The sequence below is a fragment of the Myxocyprinus asiaticus genome, chromosome 46 (assembly GCF_019703515.2).
Source record: "Myxocyprinus asiaticus isolate MX2 ecotype Aquarium Trade chromosome 46, UBuf_Myxa_2, whole genome shotgun sequence".
Taxonomy (NCBI): Eukaryota; Metazoa; Chordata; class Actinopteri; order Cypriniformes; family Catostomidae; genus Myxocyprinus; species Myxocyprinus asiaticus.
In genome coordinates, this window is record NC_059389.1 from 17,835,764 (window position 1) to 17,851,047 (window position 15,284).

The following is a 15,284-nucleotide window of genomic DNA, read 5'->3' on the forward strand; positions in this document are numbered from 1 at the left end:
TTAGAAGAAATATTTAATATTCAGCACTATTTTTAAAGAGGTAGTTCACCCAAAAATGAAAATTCTCTCATCATTTATTCACCCTCATGCCATCCCAGATGTGTATGACTTTCTTTCTTCTGCTGAACAAAAAAATATTTTTTGAAGAATATCTCAGCTCTGTAGGTCCATACAGTGCAAGTGAATGTTGACCAGACATTTCAAGCTCCAAAAATCACACAAAGGCAGCATAAAAGTAATCCACACTCCAGTGGTTTAATAAATGTCTTCTGTTTGGTTGAGAAACAGAACAATATTTAATTTCCTTTTTACAATAAATCTCCACTTTCAGTTTCACTTTCAGAATGTGAAAGAATGTGAAAGTGAAAGTGGAGATTTATAGTAAAAAAGGACTTAAATATTGATCTGTTTCTCACCCACACCTATCATATCACTTCTGAAGACAGATTTAATCACTGGAGTCATATGGATTACTTTTATGTTTCCTTTATGTGATTTTTGGAGCTTCAAAGTTCTGGTCACCATTCACTTTCATTGTATGGACATACAGAGCTCTGGACAATTATCAAATTTGTGACATTGATGTTAACTAGTTTGTCCAAAAGGTCAGATTTCCTTGCTTTCATTTAAGCACACAAGATGCTCTTTGAAACTTTCTCAAATCATGCTCGGATAACATGATCATCAGGCTTTGCACAAACCTGTGGAGTTCATTTCAGTTCAAATGCATGCTGTCATTAAAGCAAAAGGGGGACATTCCAAATTCTGAAATTCATATACATTTTTCAATACTACTTTTCACTCAAATATTTATGCTTATAAAATGTAATGTAAATTTTTGTTTTTAAATTAAAAGCATTTTTAATAGTTTTCTTAGAATCTTGGACCCCACTCTACACTCATAATCAACCTGCGAAAGCAGTCACTGCTATTGTATGTCATAAATCAGTGACTGTCTTCAATCTTTCCAGGTGTTCATGAACCCCAGTCAGTGAAACAATTTGTCAAACATGTGGCTGAGCTTCACAACTCCAACTCATTTTCCCGAGAGTTTGAGGTATGTATCCCATCATCCCCCTCTCTTTTGACACTCTTTAAGGCTCATACAAGACTTGATGTAGCAAATCAACATGTCATTAAGGCATCTGATGAAAAATGAGATTCATTCAGGCATGTGTACTCAGTCTATATGCATTCATGTATGGTTGTTGATAATATATTTCAGCAATAATTAGGTCACTAACATGTACTATGCAGAGGCAATATTCCAGTTAGGTGCTCAAAAAGATACACAAAACCCAATTACAACTTAATTAACATCAATCAATGTTAAATCATAATCTTCTCACCATAACATTAATTTATTCACGCTTGATTATACAATTGAAAATGAATGAAGCAAGACTTTAATTGGACACAAATGAGGCAGAAGAACTTAATTATGAGTTCTTGCCTTAAGAGCAGTTTACTTAATGAAAAAGTAATTGAAGTATTTCACGAGTTTCTGTTTATATACGGTCGTGTGTGTTGTGGTGGGCAGGTTTAAGTGGTTTACTTTTTTTTAGGTTACAAACTGGTAATTACAAGGGTATTATGCTATAAATGTGGTTTATGAGGACATTTCTAGTGTCCCCATAATTTAATTCATAATTTAATTAGCTTAAAAAAATATACTAAACGATGTTTTTTGAAAATGTAAAAATGCAGAATGTTTTCTGTGAGGGTTAGGTTTAGGGGTAGGGTTAGGGGATAGAATCTATAGTTCGTACAGTATAAAAATCATAATGTCTATGGAGAGTCCTCATAATGATAGCTGAACCCACATATGTTTTCTTGTTGAGTGTTATTAATATATGTAAAGTTCTTGAGTATTCTCCACAAACCCATTAGTTTTCAATGTTTTGTTGTTGTTGTTGTTGTTGTTTTTTGTCATGTGACATGCTAGTTACATTAAACACACACAGACGCAAACTTTATGGTTTGAATGCATGTTATTTCTAATCTGTGACAGCATGGCCTTGGATGCTATCCATTTGTTCTGTAGATAATTGATATCTGTGGATATGTTCATCCATTCACTGGTAAAGATGATATTGGAAAATCTAGTGGTATTCTTTATAAATTTGACTATAGTTGTTTCTAGACCCTGTTTAATGTCTTTTAAACTGAGCCCCCTAAAATCTGTGATTAACTTTACTTAAAGGAATTTCCTGGGTTCAATAGAAGTTAAGCTCAATTGACAGCATTTGTGGCATAATGTTGATTACCACAAAAATAATTTCGACTCATCCCCCATTTCTTTAACAAAAAGCAAAAATCTCAGGTTACAGTGAGGCACTTACAATGGAAGTGAATGGGGCCAGTTCATCAACATTAAAATACACTTGTTTCAAAACTATAGCCACAAGACCTAAACATTATACATGTTAACAATATTTTAGTGCTATACGATTATTTACTAACCGTATCTGTGTAAAGTAATATTCAATATTTCATCTTCATTGTCACAACAACATAACGTGTGTAAACATTGTAATCTGGTCAATGCTGTAACATTGGTAAATCCCTGATTTGATGACATTTCATGATTTTATCAAGTTAAGACATAATGTTTTGTAGCAGTCTGTATTTAAATGTTAATGGGCACTACAACTGCTTTGTGACACTTTTATTAGTACAGTCAATGGCCAGCGCATGCGCAGGCGACGTGCACAGATGAGGACCATGTCTGCTGGTCAAAAAAATCTAGGCGGCGGCTGTGCTGATGACCGCAGCGCGGTAAACCGAATTATACTTTGGCCTTAACTTTTTTTTTTTTTTTTTTTTATATAAACAAAGGATGAGCCAAAACATTTTTGTGGTAATCAACATTATGCCACAAATGCTGTCAATTTAGCTTTTCTTTAATCATCAATGTGGTTAACATCATTTAAAATGAACAGAATCCAACCCATGCCATCAGTGCTTTTGCTTTGTGCTGTATGTTTTTTTCCACATTGTTGTTGCACCGTTTGTTACGGTATTTCATCGCTGTGCTTTCTGCATTCTCATCCCCCCATTAGATATTGAAAGAATATTTTGAGGTAAGCCACGTCTCCCATTTAATTGCTTTTGATAGCTTTAGCATGTATTTTTGATGCTCACTAACATGCACTTGTTGTGAAAAGGAATTTACTGTGCCATTGGTGTTGTCAGTAAACTAAATGTTTTGTGGAACTTTGTTTTATGGCAGAATGTTCATGTCAAGAGATGAACAAATGTTTTTTTTTTTTTTTTTTTTTTTTTGGTAGGAGGTTCAGACTTGCACCGTGGATATTGGAACAACAATGGACAGCTCCAGCCATCCGGACAACAAGAATAAGAACCGATACATTAACATTTTAGCTTGTGAGACCCCCTTCAGATCATATTTTAATTAAGCTCATACAAAAAAAATTTTAGCACTTTGTTCTGTTTCCAATTAAACATAATGTATAAATGTTAGATAATTTATGAATATAAAATTGTTTAACCACATTTATTGACTGATCTGTTACGTCTTCTAGATGACCACAGTAGAGTGCAACTCGCACCCCTGACAGACAAAGATGGAAAGAGAGGAGGGGACTACATAAATGCCAACTATGTGGATGTAAGGCACTTCAATCATTTTTTTGTCTTTTTAGATCAGGGTTCTCGCTGAAGTGTTGCCAGGCAAATTGTGATAATTTTAGCATCATCTAATCAATGAGGCATGGCTACCTCAAAGCGTAACCAATTAGCTTGCATGAGAAATAATTAAAACCCTTAAAAAGGATGGCTGATTTGTTATTGATTTAACCCTTGAAAGGTCCAGCTATGGTGGCACCTCTATTGTAAGAAACTTTCCATTTTTCCATTTTTTGGGGTTTTTTTGTAAAGTTTTGTTGTGCTCGCTAGCTTACCACTACACAAATGCTACGGCCGCGTTGTCTAGGTAAATAGAAAGGCTGACTACCTGGGAATCCTAACATAAAAGACTGTGTTGCCAGTAATCAATGTGGAAGTGAGATGTATGAAGCTTTTGTAGTTGTGTATGTTTGTAAAAGGAGCGAGTTGTTTCTCATACTTTAGCGTCTTTGTCGAGCCCAAGCATTGAATCTGTTGTCGGACGAGCCTAAGTGTCAAGTTCAGTTTAAACCAGAGGAAGATAAAGTCCCAAAATATGCATTTAACAGTCTGTCCATAAAACTGACAAAAGGGGGAAGAGAGTAAAACAAATGGCTTTTCTGAAGGCACAGGGGCATCTGCATCTCTTAGCATCACCACCTATTTGGTGTCTCCATTGGATTAGCATCACCTGGATCCGCCTCCACCTGGACAGAGTCCTATCTCAAATAAGCACTTCCCCTTGCGGTACAGGTAATTGCAATGGAATACAGAGGTACTCCACTTAATGGATGGAGTGTATTGTGGAAGTGTGGTGTCTATCTAAGCACCTAATCTATTTCTAACAGGTGCAGTGTTCCTTACCAATCCTCTAACATCTGAAATATTTGTCCTTCTAAAGTTTAAATTAAATATCTTTACTCTTTATCTCTTTATGTGCCCCTTTTTTTGTTTCACATAAGGGTTTTAACAAAAAGAAAGCCTACATCGCTGCACAGGGGCCTCTGAAGTCCAGCACAGTGGATTTCTGGAGGATGGTCTGGGAGCAAAATGTGGGAGTGATCGTCATGATCACAAACCTGGTGGAGAAAGGAAGGGTGAGCCATTTCACAGCAAAATATAGCTAATGTGATCAGTGTAACATCTGGCAACCTCTTAAAGGGATAGTTCATCATCTGCTCACCCTCATTTTCGATTAATAATGACTTACATGCTCAGCCTGTTTCTCACACAAATCTATTTTATGGCTTCAGAACACTTGTATATAGCGAAATATAAATATAATATAGTGTACAAGTCATATAGACTACTTTTATGGTACTTTTAGCCCCAGTCCCTATTAACTTTCATTGTATGGAAAACAGCAGCTTGGACTTTTTGCTAAATATCTTCTTTTGTTTTCCATGGACGATAAAAAATAATTCAGGTTTGAAGCAACATGAAGTTGAGTAAATGATGAAAAAATGTGTATTTTTTTGGTGAAATATTCCTTTAAGAAAAGATGACAAAACAACAATAAATACAAGTTGAACACTGTTTAATGTGTATGTGGACGTCAGAGATGATTGATTGATTGATTGGTCTGTTCGTCTCAGAGAAAGTGTGATCAGTACTGGCCCCTGGAGAATCAGGAAGAATATGGCAGTTTTTTGGTTACTGTAAAGAGCACTAAAGTCCTCGCTTACTACACCCAGAGAACCTTCACCATCAGAAACACCAGCATAAAGAAGGTATACTATAATAGCGACACATTCCACCAACTTTTCACCAGGTTTATAGGTCTTTGGTTTGTTAAACGGCTCAGAATCTTGCTTTAACTATTGCTTGTTAAAAGATCACATGCATACTTGCTGTTTATGCAAGAAGAACCTTCACTTTTCCCTCTTTTAGGGTTCTCAGAAAGCTCGTAGTAACGAGAGGACAGTAATACAGTACCACTACACACAGTGGCCGGACATGGGCGTTCCTGAGTACGTCCTGCCTGTACTGTCATTTGTCTACAAGTCCTCAAGAGCCAGTACAGATGACATGGGTCCAATGATCGTACACTGCAGGTGGTCTTACACTCATTCTGCTTTTTATCTTTTTGTCTCTTTAAGGCTTAACCAAATTGTAGCAAGTGTAGTATTATACATTTTACACTTTGTGTTTGTGTATGTTTAGTGCTGGTGTGGGCAGAACAGGGACCTACATAGTGTTAGACAGCATGTTAAAACAGATTAAAGAACAGAGGACCGTCGACATTATGGGCTACCTCAAACACATACGTACACAACGCAACTATCTTGTTCAAACAGAGGTGAGTAAACAGAATTGTTATTAATATACACTCACTGAGCATTTTATTAGGAACACTATGGTCCTAATAAAGTGCCCAACGTGGTCTTCTACTTTTATAGCTCATCCGTCTCAAGGTTCGACGTGTTGTGCATTCTGAGATGCTATTCTGCTCACTACAATTGTACAGAGTGATTATCTGAGTTACCGTAGCCTTTCTGTCAGCTTGAACCAGTCTGGCCATTCTCTCTCATCAACAAGGAGTTTCCATCTGCAGAACTGCCGCTTACTGGGTGGTTTTTGTTTTTGGCACCATTCTGAGCAGACTGTAGAGATTGTTGTGTGTGAAAATCCCAGGAGATCAGCAGTTACAGAAATACTCAAACAAGCCCATCTGGCACCAACAAAATGACATGGTTCAAATCACTGAGATCACATTTTTTCCCCATTCTGATGGTTGATGTGAACATTAACTGAAGCTCCTGATCTGTATCTGCATGGTTTTATGCATTGCACTGCTGCCACACGATTGGCTGATAATCGTTTGAATAAGTAGGTGTACAGGTGTTCCAAATAAAATGTTCACTGAGTGTATTTGAAACTCGCAGTTAATTTTATTTCATCTTGTTTTGGTTTGTTCCTTATTCTTTAATAACCTTAAACCTTGTTGATGATCAAGTTTCCTTTTCAAAATCAGTTTAGCACCTCTGATTTTCTTGCTATGGTCTGGTACCCTTACAGGAGCAGTACATCTTTACCCATGATGCTCTAGTACAGGCCATTTTGAGTCAAGAGACAGAGGTGCCATCAAGAAATATTCACAGATATGTGAATGACCTCCTGACACCAGGGGCCTCGTGTAAGACACGCCTGGAAAAACAGTTCAAAGTAAGAAAAGTCAATCATGACAGTGAAACTTTTAGTTTTAAGTTGGAGTGGTACAACACAACATCTATATGAAAATGTCTTGACATTGCAGTTGCTGTGCCAGATGAATACTAGGCAGAATGACTTTAGCAGTGCTCTGAAAGAATGCAACAGAACAAAGAACAGAAGCTGCTCCTTGATACCGGGTGAGTTCACAAAGCATCTGCTTTTATTATTTTTCTTTATCATTTGTTCAGAACAAGAACGATTTTTTTTTCTGTCTGTTTTGCAGTGGAGAAATCCAGAGTGTGTCTGTCCACATCAACAGAAGAAATGTCAGATTACATCAACGCCTCCTATGTCATGGTGAAATACCTGTACATTCAACTTTAAACATAAAGTCAGTTTATTCAAACGTCATTCTGATTAACATTAAAGCTTGATCTTCAATTTTTATCAGGGCTACCGACAGAGCAAAGAGTTCATCATTACCCAGAATCCTCTGTTCGGGACAGTGAAGGACTTTTGGAGGATGGTGTGGGATCACAATGTGCAGGTCATTGTTTCATTACCAGAGACGAGTAGCACGGTCAGTTGCTTTATGTGTCTTTTATTCATTTTCTACTTCATACTTTTTGTATTAATCTGTTTAAACTGTCATTTATTTTTTAATCTTTGTTAAAACTATTAAACAGAAATTATGACTTAAAAAGTATTAGGGCTGTCTAAAGATATTTATAAACAGATTAAAATAATTAAAAACAATTATCCTTGTGATTTTATTTTCTTGTAATTAACGGCCTAACACATTCAGTTACTTTTTAAAGAAAGAAAGCAAAATAATATGTGCAAGATTTGTCCATTTGTTCGGATGACACTTGATGTAAATCATTGTAATGGGCATTTTATCATAATGGTAAATTATATTCAGTATATTATGAGCTTAAAGGAGCACATTTCTGATTTGGTGTTGATGAAGAGGTACTTGAGCCTTACTAATGGGTCTTCCTAAGTGGGTACCTAAGACAAAAAAGGTTAGGAAACAATGGTTTACAGATACCAATTTCAACTGGTAGACAATTAATGTGTTTCATCTAAATCTTTCAGTCCTGAATAAAAAAGACTCTCCTCATTCATCTCTCTTTACTCCTTTCTCAGACAGAAGATAGCGAGTCAGTCACATTCTGGCCTGGGAGAGATCAGCCAATCAGCTATGAAACCTTCTCAGTATCGTTAAGAGGGGAGGGCCACGTTTGCCTGTCCAATGAAGATATGTTGACAGTGCAGGATTACATCTTAGAGGCAACACAGGTAACAGCTACCATACTAATATCTGCTGACCAGCCAATCGGATTTAACAGCTAATAATGGCAACAGAAAAAGGATCAAAGAAATAAGTCATTTGATTTTACGTATAACGAACCCAGAGGAAGTTATCATACTAACGTTGAAATAATTGATTCAGGGAAAATGTAAATGAGAGAATTTTGTGCTTCATTTCTCCAAAACACATGAATGCGGGCATCTGTTTTTAACATCACAGCTGGTGCGTGTCATCTATTTGCAGTGCACGATTGTGGAAATTATTAGGAGAAGCAAATGGCTGCTGACGAAATTGAGAATAGAGTCTGTTAAACAACAGGCGTTAACAACACATCTGGTGCATCTTACACACTTAGCACTTGTGGTTTTACCACACACTCCTGCTCATAAACTCACACATACACTAGGGCTGGGCAATATATCGAACAGTCTCAATATATTCACAATACAATTCTCAATATTTGACCATAAAGTTTCCTGACAAGTGTGTGATTAGAGTCATTTCGCAACCCATAATTGTCTCACAACATTTTAATAAAAATATGTGTCATTAATATTCCTTTTTATTAGTATGCATTGTTATATTGGTGCGTTTAGTGAAAAACAGTGTGGAAACAATCTAAACAATTAGATTTTTACTGTATTTTACTTTGTGCATTAAAAGTCTTGAATCTACTTGGGAACGAAACCTGTCTTTCCTGGTCATATTTAGCCCCAAATCAAAACAAAAAATGTTTTTGCATAAAGAAAAGCCTAGATGTTGGACCATTAAGATTTTTCGCATTGTGACATTATTTTCTGGACACTTTATGAATTTACCCCACAAATTCTCATTACCATAACACGTCTGTAGAGGCACAAAAAACATATCTAAAAATTTTTTTTAGGGGCGCCACAAAAAGGGAATTGCTGAATCAATCTCAAGGGGGCTGGTCGGACAAATAAACGTTCAAGGGTGCGCCAACTTTGATGTTGCACACCCCTCGTAAATGGGTAGTTGCACTTCTTCATGCCCGAATGTTTTACTTTTACTATTCCCATTGTTTTCAGTGATGATTCTCATTACTGAAACACAGTCATGTTTTTACTGTATTACATTTGTTTGTTTTTTTATTTTGGAGTAAAATAAGAAAAGGAGATTATTTGTTGGGTTTTGAGATAATTACCCACTTTACCCACAATTACTGTTTGGCTGAAATGATGGTTCCTCTAATTAAAGAACACTCACCCAACTCAGGCATTTCAGAGCAAATACATAAATGTAGAGATAAGGCTGAAATATTGATATATATACTTTTTAGATGTATCGCCCAGCCCAGCCCCGACACACACACACACACAGATCCAAATAATCTCCATTCTCTGTTTTCAGGATGACTATGTTCTAGAAGTGAAGCATTACCGGGCTCCACGCTGGCCAAATCCAGACAGTCCTATCAGTAACGTCTTTGAGCTGATCAACATCATCCGAAAAGAGTCCAACTCTAAAGACGGACCCATGGTCGTACAGGATGAGTGAGTTCTCCTTACAAGTTTGCCTGGGAGGAGACAAAGAAAATTTTAATTTTAACCAATCATCAACGCTCTTCGACTAGCTGAGTTCTCTTATGTCAAGAATTTCAGGTATGTGCGTGAACAGGAGAAATATCACCAAACAAACACGTTAGCAGAACAAAAACGTCAAACCAAATGGCAAACTAAAAGAAGCCTGTTCACCCAATTAGTATAAATTAAAGGAATGTTTTGGGTTCAATAGAAGTTAAGCTCAATCGGCAACATTTGTGGCATAATGTTGACTACCACGACTCTTCCCTCCATTTAAAAAAAGAAAAAAAAGAAGCAAAAATCAAGGTTACAGTGAGGCACTTGCAATGGAAGTGTGCAGTATTGTGAAGCTTATAATTTTATAAAAGCACTTACATTAATTCTTCTGTTTAAACTAATGTATTCATTGAGCTGTAAAGTTGTAAAACATTTTGGGGGCTTTACTGGTTTACAGGGTTTACAGCATTAAGTCATCATGGCAATGAAGTGGTGAAATTGGATATAACTTAGTCATTGAGGTTAGTAAGCAATTTTATATCACTGAAATCATGTTAACACACATATTGTGGCTATTCTTTTGTAACAGTGAGTGTTTTAACGTTTACAGATTGGCCCCATTTACTTCCAATGTAAGTGCCTCACTGTTACCCAGATGTTTTCTTTTTTTTTTAAGAAAAGGAGGGATGAGTCAAAATTAATTTCACAACAAATGTTGTCAATTGAGCTTAATTTATAATGATCCCGGAATATTCCTTTAAGTCCATTTTTAAAAGAGAGCATGTGTCGTAGCGGAAGAATGTTATTGTAGAAACATAGAAAATGTGATTTTCAAGGGACAAATTGCTATTAAGTGTAACACCCAGGTTATTAAGTGTAGAAGATTAAATAACAGAACATCCATTGGGAGACAGATTATATTCTAGCATCTCATGTTTAGAGGTTTTTAATCTAACAATTAAAACCTCCATTTTGTGTGAATTTAGTAGAAGGAAATATAAAGCTGAGTATCATCGGAAAAAACAGTGAAAACAAATTTCATGTTTTCTGATAATGTCTTCAAAGGGTTCAAGGAAGGATATACAAGGAGAACAACAGAGGACCTAATACAGAGCCTTGTGGCACTCCATACTTTACTTGTGTTTGATCTGACAGTTCCTCGTTTACACAAATAAACACAAACAAGTATATTTTTAATCTACATTTCTCTCGACATTTTTCACTAAGCCCATTGCAAGTATTCTGGGATTGCCTTATCAGGAAAGGAGACATTTGATTCTGCCTTAGATTTTGGTCAAAATGAGGTATCTTAGAAGGCAGCCTATTGTTTGAAACAGACTTTGCATCTGGGGTGTGCTTATGATGCCTATAAATGCTGTCTAGGTAGGCATCTCACTTGGGTTTGGAGCAGAGCAAATGTCTATAGAACTATTAGGACTGGACATACTTTGTCATTTCAAAGCACAATTATTTGTTCTTATTCTCTACATCTTGATGATTGCACACAGATTCCTTATGTTTTCAGTTGTTTTTTCCCTGTAAATCTGCAGACATGGTGGCGTGACTGCTGGAACGTTCTGTGCACTGTCCTCACTAGTGCAGCAGCTTGAGGCTGAAAGTTTGGTAGACATCTATATGGTGGCCAAGATGATCAACCTCATGAGACCTGGTGTCTTCACTGATATTGTGAGTGTTGATCTGGGTGCTTTCATTCTTACAGAACTTTATTGTTGTTTCTAGAGATGTTAGTCGATTAAAATTTTTAATTGAATCAATTACTTCATGCACCAATTAATCACAATTAATTGCATATACTGTATCAATATTTGCTGAGAAAGGCAGAATGCAAAATGATGCGGGATTAATTGCATTAATTTTTTATGTGCTATTTTTCATAATTAATCGAACTAAATCAACACCTTAAATTATCAGCCCTAGTTTTTTTTTCTTTTATTACTGTATTTATCACAACTGAGTCTCACATCCAGACCTTTAACTAACGTCATAAGTTCTAGACCACATCGTAACAAAAAACGCCTACTTCAGAAGTGACTGTCTGACCGACATGTAAATCAACCAACCACAGTTCATTTTTTTCACTAGCTGTTTAGGGGTGGGTTTATCAGAATAAAATTATACCATAATAATAGACCAACATGAAAAAAAAGTATGAAATTCAAGGACCTACATAATAATAAAAAAAAAAGGTCTCCATATCTGATAATACATAGAAAGCTTTGGACTTGGTCTCATAGAAACATATTACTGTACAGTACCTACGTTTTTGTTATATGATTTTTTTTGTGGCTCAAAACTGAAGGCTTTAAATACATGTAAGGAACCACGTAATGTCACTTTGCAAAAATGTTGCCACAGTCAGGTTATTTTGATGAGAACAAGTTTACACTTTGATATTCAAATGGTGAAATTCAAATATCACTTTGTGCCACACAATTTACACCAGGAGTACCCTTCACCTTGGTGTCAGGAACACCCAATAGAAAAAAGTGGATTCAAGTCAAACTCATATTTAGATTTAGTCCAACTTAAGATTTTGCATACACATTATTGACCTTCAGACACTGTAGCGCCATTTTAAAGGACATTTATCTAGGTTTATTTTTACTGTAACTAGTTCTAGCTGGTGTTGGCAGCAAGAGCTGATGAGAAAAAGTCAGTCATTAATAATTCTGCCCTGAGTTGGAATTCACAATCCACAAGGGACAATTTAATATTTCTAAAGTGTTGTAGTCAAACTAAAAGCATGTTTTCGTTTTTTTGTTGTTGGATAGCATCAGTATCAGTTCCTTTATAAAGCTATCCTGAGTTTGGTCGGCACCCAAGAAGATGAGCGAGCGCTTCAGTCCACCGATAACAACGGCACGGCCCCAGGAGACGTCTCGAGCGTGGCTGAGAGTCTGGAATCCTTGGTGTAACCATAGTGATGAGCCTGCACAAGAAAAAAAAAAGACACTTTTTCTATCAAAGAATGCTCTTCTGTTTTTCCCCAGTCCAGTTTTTTTCCATCTTTGAACTGATAGCACACTGCTGGATGCAGTACAATCATTAAATGTGTGGCTTTGTACACCACCATACATTTTTAAGCTTAAAGGGATAGTTCACCCAAAAATTAAATTTCTCATTTACTCACCCTCATCTTGTTTAAATATGCATGACTTTCTTTCTTCCATGAAACACAAATGGAGATGTTTGGCACTATGTTTGCCTCCATATTTTTTCCACACAGTGAAGGTGAATGGTGACTGAGACTGAATATTTTGTCAAACATGATCTCTTTTGTGTTACACAAAAGAAAGAAAGTAATATGGGTTTGAAACAACATGCTTTTGAGTAAATAATGAATTATATATATTTGTTCTGTGAACTATCCCTTTAACTAATTGTGTCTTTCTTAAACCGTCACCTTGTGCTAACATCTTACTAATATCTTCTCATAGAGTCTTATATTTATTTGCTTAAAAGCTTGTTTAAAGAGAAAACAAGACTTTTTTTTTAATAAGACAGTTTTTTATTAGTCTATTTTTTGTAGTTGCCAAGAATTTTAGCCACGCCTTTTTTCATACAAATATAAATACAAAGAAAGTGGCAAAATTTTTCAGTCATGGATAAGGGCAGGAAATAATATTCTAATGTAAATAATATTATAGCAACCTCGTCGATGGACCAAATTTCTATTTATGTCTAGAATTTTATATTTTACCATCGAGGCAATAGTGCTTTACAAGATACAGCTGAAGTAATTTAGTCAACACATTTGAAATAATGTTTTAATATTGTTGACGTCTCGATGATTTGAATTGTTACTGACATAAAATGCATTACATACTGACACTGTTTAGCTGTACAAGATGTTTATGTCTACTCATAGGATTAAATGAAAGAAGAAAGCACACAAATAGAGTGATCTATTTATGCTGGGGTACTTCTTGTGTTTAGAGATGAACATAGAAAGGTGTTTTGTCAAAACTCCTGTTTTTGGATAATATTTTGCAAGAGCTGGAAAAGGTAATGCTTTTGTTAACATTTTTTCAATTATTGACACATACTATGTGATTTTATTGTGGAGGGTTCTATTTCCACCAAATGTAAATGGCACTTGCGCTAAATAGTCTGAAGAAACCAGAGAAAAAAGACAATATATATATATATATATATATATATATATACCGATCTGCCACAATATTAAAACCACCTGCCTAATATTGTGTAGGTCCCCCTCGTGCCGCCAAAACAGCACCAAACCACATCTCAGAATAGCATTCTGAGATGATATTCTTCTCACCACAATTGTACAGAGCGGTTATCTGAGTTACTGTAGACTTTGTCAGTTCAAACCAGTCTGACCATTCTCTCTTGACATCTCTCATCAAGAAGGCCAGGAGATCAGCAGTTACAGAAACACTCAAACCAGCCTGTCTGGCACCAACAATCATGCCATGCTCCAAATCACTGAGATCACATTTTTTCCCCATTCTGATGGTTGATGTGAACAGTAACTGAAGCTCCTGTCCAGTATCTGCATGATTTTATGCACTGCACTGCTGCCACATGATTGGCTGATTAGATAATCGCATGGATGATTGTTGGTGCCAGACGGGCTGGTTTAAGTATTTCTGTAACTGCTGATCTCTGATTTTCACGCACAACAGTCTCTAGAATTTATTCAGAATGGTGCCAAAAACAAAAAACATCCAGTGAGCAGCAGTTCTGCGGACGGAAACACCTTGTTGATGAGAGAGGTCAACAGAAAATGACCAGACTGGTTTGAACTGACAAAGTCTAAAGTAACTCAGATAACCGCTCTGTACAATTGTGGTGAGAAGAATATCATCTCAGAATGCTATTCTGAGATGCGGGTTGGCGCTGTTTTGATGGCACGAGGGGTATTAGGTAGGTGGTTTTAATGTTGTGGCTGATCGGTATATATATATGTGTGTGTGTGTGTGTGTGCACAATTTGTCAGAGAACTGGCCCGGAGAGCATGTGCATTGGTTTCTTTGCATGGGCAATCCAAGTTTGAATCAGGCTTGTGACATATTCCGATATCCCAGCCACCCACCCCAATTGTCTCCCCATCATTTCCACTCTTGATGTTAACAAAAAGGCAAAAAGCTCAAACTGTTACACTACGGTATATTCTATAAAGGTGTTCAACTTTGGGCACTTTTAGGATTATAGGCTTCTAGAAAGTCTTGTTAAAATATTTTTCACACTTTAGTTTAATTTGTCTACTTACAATGTCAAACACATGCATCACAGGTCATTTTTTATAAAAGTCATCACAGTGTCATTTCCAGTTCATCTCAAATCCTGTATTGTGTTTAATAGAGTTCTATGGTGGAAATCATGGTGATGGAAATAACATTTTTAACGTTGGGGGGGGGGTCATACTCCTTTGTCTGGCTAAAACTAATTTCAAAGCTTACATTTTGTATATCCTAAATACACAATTAACCTCCTGAGAATCTAGGCTGTCATTAAAGGTTTAAATTTTCGATGCACCAAGTCATGTGACAAAAATACAACATGGCACCAATCACAGCGAAGTTTGTCTTTGGGAGAAATGGCAACAAAATTACATCTGGTTAATGAAACCTCTAAGTTTTTACATTAAACCCTGTTTGAGT

At 36.3% G+C, this 15,284-nt stretch overlaps 1 protein-coding gene across 4 annotated transcripts in view; it reads left to right on the top strand.

The window, feature by feature from the left end:
* LOC127435753 (receptor-type tyrosine-protein phosphatase zeta-like) overlaps positions 1-13,807 on the top strand; it is a 107,704-nt gene extending 93,897 nt beyond the window's left edge. For 2 of the 4 annotated variants that reach the window (XM_051689417.1, XM_051689418.1), the window contains 16 exons: positions 972-1,057; positions 3,063-3,083; positions 3,291-3,387; positions 3,546-3,631; positions 4,590-4,724; positions 5,223-5,357; positions 5,518-5,681; positions 5,791-5,926; positions 6,646-6,792; positions 6,884-6,977; positions 7,064-7,137; positions 7,232-7,360; positions 7,930-8,082; positions 9,467-9,609; positions 11,187-11,322; positions 12,429-13,807. In XM_051689417.1, the coding sequence (XP_051545377.1) occupies positions 972-1,057; positions 3,063-3,083; positions 3,291-3,387; positions 3,546-3,631; positions 4,590-4,724; positions 5,223-5,357; positions 5,518-5,681; positions 5,791-5,926; positions 6,646-6,792; positions 6,884-6,977; positions 7,064-7,137; positions 7,232-7,360; positions 7,930-8,082; positions 9,467-9,609; positions 11,187-11,322; positions 12,429-12,572 (1,880 nt within the window). In that variant the 3' untranslated portion in view covers positions 12,573-13,807. The remainder of the gene's footprint in view (positions 1-971; positions 1,058-3,062; positions 3,084-3,290; positions 3,388-3,545; positions 3,632-4,589; positions 4,725-5,222; positions 5,358-5,517; positions 5,682-5,790; positions 5,927-6,645; positions 6,793-6,883; positions 6,978-7,063; positions 7,138-7,231; positions 7,361-7,929; positions 8,083-9,466; positions 9,610-11,186; positions 11,323-12,428) is intronic. The other 2 variants (XM_051689419.1, XM_051689420.1) reach the window with 1 other exon arrangement.
* The last annotated feature ends 1,477 nt before the right edge of the window (positions 13,808-15,284 follow it).